Consider the following 12,540-nt stretch of genomic DNA (forward strand, 5'->3'; position numbering starts at 1 on the left):
ATTGTTTGTAGAAAAATTGAAAAAGTAATTTGAAATGAATAAGTAATTGTAGGTCTCTTGAATAGAATATGAAATTTTTAGAAATTTTGAATAAGTAATTTTGAATAGAATAAAATATGAAATTGAAAAAATAGGTAAATGTAGGTCTTTTGAATAAACTAGGAAATTTTTAGAAAATTTGAATAAGTAAATTTGAAAAGAATAGGAAATTATAAGTAAATTTGAATAAGAAAATTTGAAAAGAATAGGAAATTATAAGTATTGAATAAGAAAATTTGAAAAGAATAGGAAATTATAAGTAAATTTGAATAGAATAATTCAATGCAGTTTATGGAGTTTCAGTAAGTCCTAAGATGATGATAATAATGTTTTTGTTTATATTTTGTTTTTGCAGAGATCAAGGAGCCCCTGCATCATCCCCGCCGCCGTCCCCGTCCCCGACCCCCTCCGCCCTCGATCGAGGCGAGACCAGCCACCCCATGCTGTTAATTTAATTTAGGTATTTTAGGTGTTTAATCTTAGAATAACATAGTATGAACCCTAGTTATGATCGAAGCATGTTTAAAATGTAGGTTTTTAATTAGGTATGGTTAATAGAATTTAGGTGTTTTAGGTGTCACATTTGTTGTTATTTTTTAGTTAAAACAATTATTCCTGCATCGACGTCGACGATGCCTATCCCGCATCCTCGTCGTCGACTCGGCGGAGGAGGCCAGCTTGATCAGAGGGGCCATGTCCAGGACTGGGCTCCGCCGGCCTGGTACTGGGAGGTGCTACCTTCCGGGGGCGCAGCTTGGTGAGGATCCAGCCCGTCGTTGACCCGAACCTTCTTTGGTGGCGGTCGCAAGGGCCAGTGACGGTGCCGAGGCTTTCGGACACCGTGGAGGTGGTACATTACCGTGTCAGCGAGGAGGACGAGCACGTCCGTCGCTACATGGTTGCGTTGGAGGGCAGGTTCGACAATACCTGGCAGGTTCTTCCGGGATCTCACTGGAGCTATGATCCTGTGATGGTTCCTTCTCTTTGGGTGTCCACCGCCCGCGCCGATACCCGTCGGGCGCTACGGTTCTAGCTGTATTAGCGATGCTATATATATGATACTATTGGAGGTGTATTAGTGATAATATTCGACGATGTGCGGACACAAGAGATGATGTAGTTTTGCTTATTGAATGCATGCTAATATGAATAATAATTTATTTTACGATTTGGTTTTGCTTATTGAATGCTCATATGATGTAGATATAAACATGTATATCTTGTGTTTCTCAAATAGGATATGTGCGTGCCCAAGTGGTCGGCCATGTTTGCAGGTTACACCTCCTATAGTGGCCTATGTTTTGCCAGAGTGTTGATTAATTTCCGTTCCGGCAAATTTTAGGCGCTCGGTATGCCCTTTTTTAGCAAAGGTCATGCCAGATTTTACGTGAATTCTGGCATGACTTGTGCTAGAATATGTAGGAAATATAGGGTGGCATGGATTTTCTAGAAAAATAATTAAACGACATTTTGGGTTGACTTTAAATCTGTCGAGGCTCCATCACCGAAGGTCGAAAAATCAGTGAGGGAGTGTATCCACCATATATGAGAGAGGGCGAAGAAGCCCGACTGTTGTTGTGGGGGTCGTTTCTCCTTCTTCTCCGGGTGCTAGACCTTTGTTATGCACTAGGGGAAGGAGGAGTAACGACCATCACCGACGGTCGCAAATGTCAGAGAGGAATCAGTGTGTGAGAGTCTCCACCAGATATGAGAGGACGAAAAATCCCGACTGTTGTCGTGGGGCTCGCTTCTTCTTCGTTTCCGTGTGCTAGACATTTTGGTGTAATGCACTCAGAAACGAAAGGAGGAGCTGCCATCACCAACGGTCGAATGTATACACCACGCGAGCTGAGAGTTTTCAAGAAAAAGACTCGACAGACCGATAGTCAACCCGTGATGAATAATAATGATCTAATTTAATTTTTGTAGTACATATATTGAATTATACAAGTTTAATCTTTGAATAATGAACGTAGGAAATGTCGTCATCGGACGACAAAAGTCTCTCGGGGGAGTGCAGCTGGTGCAACGACGGCCGAGGTATGTGCGATAGGCCTCACCTGGACGAAGATCGGCGCTTCAGCATTAAGCTCCAGGAGACCTTCAATGTTGAAATGGTATGCAACGACAACAAGTGTTTTTTCGTAATTAAGCATGACTTCAACTATTTCAACATGTAATTTTCATCTTTTACAATTCGGGTAGCTTATCCCATGCCATGCAAGACGCTATGTCTTGGAGAGGATGGATTTTGAAGACCATGAAAATTTTGAAACAAAGAAAATTCACTTAAGGACTCATCATGATATGGATTTTGAAGTAAATCTGTATAATTCTGAGAGCGTAACCCATTTTGGTTGCAAAAATTGGGAAGCACTTTGCAAGATGTATGGTTTTTATGAGGGTATGCTTGTCACCATGGATCCTCGTGATCCTGACATCGACCAAGACAATATGGACATTTGGGTCCTTGTTGATACGCTTCCAGTTCTATCACTATGTGAGTTTCTCAAACATAGTTATTAACTAATTTATATTGTTCATTTCAAAATAGTTGACAGCTTATTTTCATTGTTCAAACAATGTGCGAAACATGGTAGACAGAACGTACTACACCGATGGCTCTGAGTTAACTTATCAGGAGAAAAATCATCTGATCGCATTTTATACTGATCTTGAGAATTACAATATCTATTATAAAACTCCTCCACATTATGGTCAATACGTGCCACTAGTGCACGTGTTGAACTACGGTAACATCCATGGAGATGCCATGGTAAGATTTTTTAGTATTACTACATCCGTGCATCTTTTGCATAAATTCTTTTAAAACTTAACTACATTGCTAACTACGAAGTTATTACTATGTTTTTTAACAGAAAATCCTGAATGATTGTGTGCCTCATCTGATGTATCAGATTGGTCACCTTGATGTTTTGAACATACGGTCGGGTCATCCTACGAATCTCACCTATCCATATCAAATTTCTAAAAAAAGTGGAGACATGAAAATCAAAGAATGGAAAAATATATGGACAGTCGTAAGGAGGCACTTGGACGCAACATTGTGCGAAAGGCAAGAACTGATGTCAGAATAATCTCCATTAATTCTTCATAATGGAGAGTCAGGGCCTATCTTATTTTATGCTATTTTACCTAAGAGAAGGTAGTAGGTCCTAGTTAATAATACTCATAATCATGTGCTAAGAACAACTAAGTAGGATTGGTTAGATGACTATGATGATGATGTAGCATTGAGTAGAAGTTGTATGATCGATGATGATGAATATGACTTGTTATTACTAGTAAGCTGGCACGTGCAACGCACATCTCAGCCAAAGCAACACATGAAACTCATATGCATATTGAATTCTGAATCCATATTCTAGAAATTTAATAAAACACAATGACTATAATGTCTGATGATCCCTGGCTGTTTAAAGGTCGTATAGTAAAGAAATTTAATACAAAGCCCATCAATGCTTGAAGAGTCGCAAGCTTGATGAGTCTGTCGGTTTTTAGGACCATTTTTGCCCCCATTCTGAGTTTCTCTCATCTCCTGGAGTGCAACATTCATGAACAAGAAATGAAGGAAAATTAAGATTTTTTTTGTATGACATGGATGGCATGCAAGCGGCAAGCCACACTTTCTCTCATCCTCTACTTTTTCTTCTTTTCTTTCTTTGCCATTAGAGTATGGTGATTGTTGCATCCCAAGTACGGGAAGGGCCTAAATGATCATATCGTGATGTGAATATTTAATATGCAAATATAAGACGCTATTAGATAGCAGGCAATGTTCACTTCTGTTAAAAAAATACCAGCATGATCACACATTTAATCGAGATGCATAAATTCCTATACAAAATTCTCATGTATGTTTCGAACTAACCTGCACTTTAAGGCCATATTTACCAGCATGTAGGAGATCAGCTCTAGAGAAATGGCACTTCAATGCATCGGAAACAGGATGTTGAAATGAACAACAATACCTGGCAAACTCTATACATAACATGCCTGCTGTATTTGGCTCCTGAACTTTAGCTCCTCCTCCGTCCATTTTAGAGTCCCCATTCCTAAAAACAAAACATTTCATACATGAAAATCTTATATGTCTCCAAGGGATAGTGGTAACCACAATGTTTAATTCAGGAGCTATTATCAATATAAAATATAAGATGAAAAGTGAGAAATTTATTGTATATGCTAAAAGTGCTTCGTAAGTAGAATTAATAAATGGTGCAGATCTCTAACATCATAATTGGGAACCTAGAATACTCACCGATGAGTGTTTGTATGGCATCAAGGGACGAATGAGGTCAGGGGCTAAGGCGGGTGGTCAAGGATTGAACATGATCTTGCCAGTCATCTGATTCTATGACTCTTGGGGCTGAGCATCCCCATGCTTTCTGCTTAACCATGTCCTTGTCTGCGCCATGCCGTGTACGCAGCTCAGCTCGAGGAACACAACCCTTAATTCCCTCTATCAATGGAATAGTGCGCAGCCTGTGTACGTATTCATGGAAAAAAGTACTCTCTTCTTTTTTATCACCATCTAGATGTTCTAACCAAAATTGAACAAAACGTAGGAGCAAGCTAGCGCTCTTTATACAGTAGTTAAGCACGCAAAATGCACATCTTGACTACTATAAATACAAAAAATATAAATTGTAAGTGTTAGGAGTGTAAAAAATACATATGCGTTTAGACTAAAAATAACCTCTCTAGAATTATGCCAGCCTATGTGTCATGCTTATAGGTGAAATACGTACATGGCCAGCCACAGGATAATGCAAGAGATTGTCCATCACTTTCATAATAAAATGCTCGGTTGTACCGAGTGCAGATTTTTTTTACCTATATGACATATTAATGATCTATCATCAAAAGATTCAGGCAGGTCAATGAGGTCATGTATACCAGGTTGCCACCAATAGACGATCGCCTAGGCTTCTTGGTTTATCCTTTTCCTTCAAAAGCTCCACATAGTCACCTATCGGAAGAACACTTCAGTATACCAAGAAATGAGTTAACGTATTTATAGTTAAACATCCCTTCATGATCATCTATTCACTTATTAGATTTAAGAAAAATACTCAGATGAGTATTAGATCAATACTTTGCAACCACAACTGAATTGGCATTGCCATCATCATTGTTGCAGACCTGCAGTCCTCATGCAATCACACACACCACCGTCATCACAATGACATTCAAGCCATGGTAACTGTGTTGGTCGATGCCATTATTCTGGTTTCGTGTTTACAGAATACAATACATACCATCTCGTTGAACCAACATATTCTATCAGAACTAAATATTTTCATTTACGGATCTTCTCGAAAGAGAAGCACACCTTTACTTCCCCTTCGTTCTTTCACAATAGAGACATAGACCAAATACATGTTAGATGGTGAAACAAACACAGTTAAGAGATAAGAGGAAGTACATATACAGATCATGTGTCCGTGACTCTACTCAGCACAAAAGCATTTCAGAATTGGAAAGCAGATTCATAAAACTGGAACACATCATTAACAGGAAGAAATCAACCAGCAACAAACTTATATATTCAATGAGTTAGGTGCATAGTAAAATGTTGGTAATCCATATTTTAACACTTGGCCTACATATCTTTTTATCGTAGTGTACTTTAGGCCTTGTTTTTAATCCTTTTCTATTGTTCTTGTGCATTGTTTTTTTAAAATCGCGTGTCATAAAGATAAGCAAGGAATATCTATGATAGATGAATAAATAATGACGAACATAGAAATGGACAAGATGTCGTTGCCTTCAACATTTGACTGCCGTTGATTTAATGTTTAAACATCTCCATTTGACATCTAACATTCAAATTCAGATCATCTTGCTTCCCGAAGCACATGTCCATTTGACATCTAGCCATCAAAATAAACGGGGCAGCGACGACGAACTTTCTAAGGGGCCGAGGGGTTGTTCTGTTGCGTCCCTGCAAGAATTAGAAGATGAAGGAGGTAGAGGGAACCTAGGAGAAAAGCAGAGAGGAGAAGGGAGATGCTAGGAACCCCGATGGCGTCGAATTTGTCCGGCGGAGGAGCTTCTGCGGCGGCAGACTTCGGTGAGATCGGGATGATGCCCTAGGCCGAGGCATCGGGGGCGCACCGCTGCGGGCCGGCAAGGTTAGTAAAATTCAGAATGATGCAACATAAATGTAATTTCCATGAACATGCTTATAGAAATATTATCATGATATATACATCTGTCTGCTCTAAAAACCTGAAATCAAATGTGTCATGGCACAGAAATGTCATAGTACGCTCCCAAAAATATTTTTCTTTTATACATGGACACAGAGCAAGCTCTAATCAGAAATAACAAAACAAATGTCATCTGACAAAATATAACTATAATATATCATGACAAACTGTATCAAAACAAAAGCATCACAGAGTACATATTTATTATCCTAACCACGAGACATTAATAATTAGAAGCACCAAGAAAAGGGCAATTTTCACCTTTGCACATATGTCAAGTGTGTAGTGCAGACTGCTGGGTGTTGCTATCTCCAGAACCACACATTTCTAAAGTCTGAACAAATTATTCTGCATTTCTCCATACCATGAGATATTATATTTAGTGGTATGTTAGTCACTATGTAGCAAGTATCAGACAGTCTTGCTAATTCGAAGTAACAGTAAGCAACTCCATACCTATTCGTTAATGTAGAGATGAACAATTGTTCAAGCAGACACCATAGAATTCTTGCTTTAATTCATATCGCCTCCTGTAATAAAAATGAACTACGGATCAAAAAAATAAGTAAAAGCTTGCTTGGCTGGAAGTTGCATGAAGATGAGGTGATTCCACATTATTCTCAGAGATTCATGCATACCATACGTGACCACAACCTGGGACGACATGTCTTTCAAATACCATGTCACAGGAGGCGTGCGCCTGAAGGAGTTCTCCGGCTGCTCGGAACACAACAGAGATGGAAGACAGGAAGTGGGCAGGCGCGGCCACAATAATCGGCCTCGGTGGCGGCCTGTCATCCTCGATGGTGGCGTTTCAAGCTCGGTGCTCGATGGTCGTCATCGGTGGCGATAGCCGGAGTCCTCAACGGAGGTGGTTCCCCGCGCACACGGATCCGGCCGTTGCCTTCCTGTTGCGCGCACCCTCCCGGCAGACGTTGCATCATAGTACAGAGGCGTAAGCCGCCGCTTGCCCTGGCCCTCTCCCCGCCGGTGGCCGTGCCGGCGACCAGAGAAAGCACAACTGCGCCTCCCCTTGTCGTCTCCCCCGCTGGTGGCTGTTCTCCTTCACGACTTCGACTTCCAGCGGACCGCGCTCCAACGAAGAGTGCGCCGATGAGGAGGTCGTGTGGGCGGCCGTGAGGGCGAGCGGTGAAAAAGGAAAGGATCGTGGGGAGAGGCGAACCGGTTAGCAACGGGCGTGCGGGCAGGGGTTAGCCGGGGGGATTTCGTTAACGGTGATTTTAAATCGTTAGATCTCAGATTAAAGCAATGGCATGGTGGGTAATTAAAGCGTAAAACGCGTTTAGCATGCTGGAGGGATGTAGACCATCAGATTGCAGGTTTTGATGGATAGGATGATCTGGTTCTCCGCCCTCTCTTTCTTTTATAGTGGTAGTAGATGATACCAATGATGAGTTATTTATTATTATGATCGATGATGCATGCTACTAAATTGTTATATGAGCATGATTACTTATTATATATAACAGTGGGTGAAATGAACCTGGATTAGATTCAAGTGAAGCCAACATGTGGTGCACATCGAAAGTACTACTAATCCAAACTAGATCAAGTTTGGATTAGAGTAGTACTTTCGACATGCACCCTCCGACCCACAATGTATTGCATATCGATTTTTTTCAAAATGTTAAACTTTGACCGAGTTTATAAATAAAACTATTTACATCAAGAATACCAAATACATATCATTAGATACATCACACGGCATATTTTCATAATGTATATGCCTAGTATTCTAGACCTAAATATTTTGTTCTAAAACTTGGTCAAACTTACTAAAAGTGGACTTTCTAGAAAATCTTTATGCACTACATTATGTAATGGAGGGAGTATCTACGTGAAATGCATGCATGGATGTGTGTCCACGCCGATCCAAATCTTCTATATCTAAATAGCTAGTCCCCTCTAACATATTTCTCTCAACATACACATATGTCACCTCATCATGCAAGCATTAATTCATGAAAAAGTCTTATCTCAACATGCCAACATGCATGAGAAAAGGTTTACTTTAATAGTTAAATACACTAAATCATATATAGTTTTAGTTTTAGTTTCTCATTTTATTTATCCAATTATTCATGATCTAAATATCGAATTTCACGAAAATATATTGCAACCAATTCCTGGCGCAATGCGCAGGGTATATCATCAAGATAGTATACTAAATCTCTGATATCACTACTTTTGTTTCTCTCAGCATGCATGAGAAATGCTAGTTATATTCTTTTTTCAGTATGCACATAGTCCACCTCACCACATATGTATGCCACCCCACGAACGTCACTACTTCTATTTTTCTCGACATGCATGGAAACTGCTACTTATATAATAATAATTAAATACAATAAACTATATGGATTTTTAGTTTGTGTTCTCATGTTTAAATTCCAACAACTAAATTTCATCAAAAATGTACTGCACCAATTTTGGCAGCAACGCGTGGAGCTAGTATCATCTACTATGAGACAACACTTATGTCGTACATCTCCATTGGCCATTCTGAATAGACGCAGATAAGGTGGTTATAGACATGGATTTCGTTGATCCGTAGTAGAATGAAAATTCCCTTTTTTGAAAATCCAATCCCTAGCAATATAAAAGATGGTTTGATTGCAAAGAAGAGAGCCTCAACTCGTACAGAAATTCTGTGCCGCCGCAGGATACATCACATGGCGTGTCCGTATGCACGTCTAAGACAAGTGCTCCTACTGGACTAGTAGTATATAAACAGGCATATAGCTAGTATGAAGCAGAGAGGAAACTATGTGCCCACTAACCAGCGCCTTCATCCGGCCAATCCACTGAGAGTGACATGACGCCAACCGGAGCCACTGCCGCTCTCGTGCTAGCAGTACTCACCCTAGCACACCATGCCTCACTCGCCGCCGCCGCCGGCCCCAGGGTCATCATCGTCGGCGCCGGCATGTCAGGTACATGATCTGCACACACGTACATATACTACCATATATACCGGCCATTCCATTCACATAACTAGCTAGCCAGTAGACGTACGTAATGTTGCACGTTGTTGCAGGGATCTCGGCGGGGAAGCGGCTGTCGGAGGCCGGGATAACGGACCTGGTGATCCTGGAGGCGACGGACCACGTCGGCGGGAGGATGCACAAGCGGGACTTCGGCGGCATCAGCGTGGAGATGGGCGCCAACTGGGTGGAGGGCGTCAACGGCGGCAAGATGAACCCCATCTGGCCCATCGTCAACTCCACGCTCAAGCTCACCAACTTCCGCTCCGACTTCGACGACCTTGCCAGCAACGTCTACAGGGAGAAGTATATACGCCTGTCAAATGAATTTCTGTACCACGAAAATGCAAGCATAACTAATTAATGAAGTATAGTACATGTTTGAGTTGCCGTTGTTTGCATCCTTTCAGAATGAAAGAATTACAGACAGGCAAAAAAGAAAGAAATTACAGACTGACCCAAAAAAAATATAACGGCACCAGGCCCTGTTGATTTGGGAGATTTTTTTTAAAAAAAAGAAACAGAAATCTTATAGAGATGGAGCAAAAGCAACTTAAAAGAATGATGTATATGTACAGTAATGCTTTAGGTTACAAAATGCATAAGTATGCACAGTACTTACCATCTTAAAGATTGACAAGATGAAAAAGAAACTACGTGCCCCTACATTTTCATTTTCCATAGTTCCGGCCTCGATCTCCACGTCGTCCACGCATAGACGACGTGGAGAGATAGCCTTTACACAAGCTGCTGGAACCCCGTTTTCCCCTCTTTGCTGTCTATATTGCATATACACAATGGTTTCCGTGAGCTGCTGGAGATGCTCTTATCTAAATGCTGTAGAAATTATTACTATATTTATGTAGTTGACACTTTTCATATTTAATTTGTGATGTTGCCTTGTACAAACTTCACAGAGGTGGTGTCTACAAAAAAGCGTACGTGCAGAAGAGAATTGACCTGTCGGACAAGGTGCAAGAGGGCGGCGAGGAACACTCTGCCAAGCTGCATCTCAGCGGCCAGGATGACATGTCAATCCTCGCCATGCAACGCCTCAACGACCAGTATGTCCCTGCAATGTCACAAAATATTTGTTTGAACGTGTGAACAGCTTTCTTAATGTAACATACATTTTTGTGAATGGTACGAAATACTTTTTCAATTACATAAACATTTATTTACATTGTATAACATTTAAAAAATATAATGTACATTTTTTTGAATAGTCAAAATATTTTCCAAAAGTTAACTGAACAATTGCTTTACACTGTATTTACATTTTTCTAATGTGCAATGAACACTTTAAGATAAATAAAAGAATATGTTTTCATAATATATGTATTTTTTAGTAAGATTTTAACTATGAACAAAAGAAAAAACATGCGTGCAATGCCAGCGTGACATGACCATGTGGTTAGTGGTGACCACCACCCAGTGCAGACGACGCGGTCTACTGTCTTGCACAAAGCGAGACATAGACGCGTCATAATCATCCATCCGTATGTGTGTCAGCCTTCCCAACGGGCCGTCGACGGCAGTGGACATGATCCTGGACTACTTCAAGTACGACTACGAGTTCGCCGAACCGCCACGCGTGACCAGCCTGCAAAACACCATCCCTCTCGCCACCTTCAACGACTTCGGCGACGATGTTTACTTCGTCGCCGACCAGCGCGGCTATGAGGCCGTCGTCTACCACCTCGCTGGCCAGTACCTCAAGGCCGACAAGTCCGGTGGCATCATCGACCCCCGTCTGCAGCTCAACAAGGTGTACATATTCCGAACAAATCTTCAATAGCCATTTTTCTTTAGAAGTTGAAATGTTGAAGGAATTAAGCTATTGAAGAATCCACTGAGATTTTTGTGGCCATGCATTGCAGGTGGTGCGAGAGATCTCTTACTCCGGAAGCGGCGTAAGAGTGGAGACGGAGGACAACAAGGTGTATAAGGCAGACTATGTCATGGTCTCAACGAGCTTGGGGGTCTTGCAATCAGATCTCATAAAATTTGAGCCACAACTTCCTGTCAGTTTCTTCTGTCCTGCTTGATTGACTGGTCCATTGCTTTGGTTAGCTGCACCCATATTCTGACCTTGATTTTCCATGTGTACTGAATATGTATGTACATAAGACATGGAAGGTTCTGTCGATCTACCAATTTGACATGGCTGTGTACACCAAGATCTTTGTCAAATTCCCCAAGAAGTTCTGGCCCGAAGGCAAAGGCAGAGAGTTCTTCCTCTACGCGAGCAGCAGGAGAGGCTACTATGGAGTATGGCAGGTCGTTCATAATAATCATGTGTAATGAACATATATATTGATATCCAATGCATTCCTTACAACTTCAAGTCTTGATGGAATTGTTGCGCGGTTCAGGAGTTTGAGGCGCAGTATCCAGACGCCAATGTCCTCTTGGTCACCGTCACCGACGAGGAGTCGAGGCGGATCGAGCAGCAGTCAGACAACCAGACCAAGGTGGAGATCATGGAGGTGTTGAGGAGCATGTTCCGCGATGAGGATGTCCCTGACGCGACAGACATCCTCGTGCCACGGTGGTGGTCCGATAGGTTCTACAGGGGCACCTTCTCCAACTGGCCCATCGGCGTCAACCGCTACGAATACGACCAGCTCAGGGTGCAGCGTACCTCCAAAAGTCCAAATCATATTGTGCTCCCTAATTGCTCATGTGACTCTTTTGTGATTGCACCTTATGTGGCTTTCCCCTCTGCTATATATATAGGCACCGGTCGGCAGGGTTTACTTCACCGGGGAGCACACCAGCGAGCACTACAATGGCTATGTCCATGGAGCTTATCTTTCAGGTATGACGACGTCTTATGGCTTGTCTTTTTTTTTGAGCATGTCTTATGGCTTGTCTTGAGTTATAAATGTTTTACTTTCAATTGTGGTAACCAGCAAAACTTGATGTTGATTTGATGCTTATGTGTATTATTCACTGTCTTTTTTTCTAGGCATTGATTCGGCGGACATTCTAATCAACTGTGCTCAGAAGAGTATGTGCAAATACCACGTCCAGGGCAAGTATGACTAAAGATCTTAGAGGTAACATTTACAAACAGACTAATCCTCTGATCGTTTGCGAATGTGAAGCATGTCCTCATGACACTGTGGTGGTGAACTGTAGTTGCTAACCATCGCTGTATTTATTCTATTTCTCTTTGCAGGGCTTTGCGTCATGAATGTCGACTATAATAAAAATGAAAGAATGGATGGATCATGAATGGATATCAATATAGTGAT

The 12,540-nt window shown here is 41.5% G+C and overlaps 1 protein-coding gene across 1 annotated transcript; it reads left to right on the forward strand.

The window, feature by feature from the left end:
• The first annotated feature begins 9,111 nt into the window (after positions 1 to 9,111).
• Positions 9,112 to 12,331, forward strand: LOC125530466 (polyamine oxidase 1-like). Its single transcript, XM_048694857.1, has 9 exons — positions 9,112 to 9,229; positions 9,334 to 9,586; positions 10,198 to 10,344; positions 10,793 to 11,048; positions 11,161 to 11,304; positions 11,411 to 11,560; positions 11,656 to 11,913; positions 12,020 to 12,101; positions 12,252 to 12,331. Exons 1-9 carry the CDS (start codon positions 9,112 to 9,114, stop codon positions 12,329 to 12,331), a joined length of 1,488 nt encoding a protein of 495 aa, XP_048550814.1.
• The last annotated feature ends 209 nt before the right edge of the window (positions 12,332 to 12,540 follow it).

Source organism: Triticum urartu, unplaced genomic scaffold (assembly GCF_003073215.2).
Source record: "Triticum urartu cultivar G1812 unplaced genomic scaffold, Tu2.1 TuUngrouped_contig_6337, whole genome shotgun sequence".
NCBI lineage: Eukaryota > Viridiplantae > Streptophyta > Magnoliopsida > Poales > Poaceae > Triticum > Triticum urartu.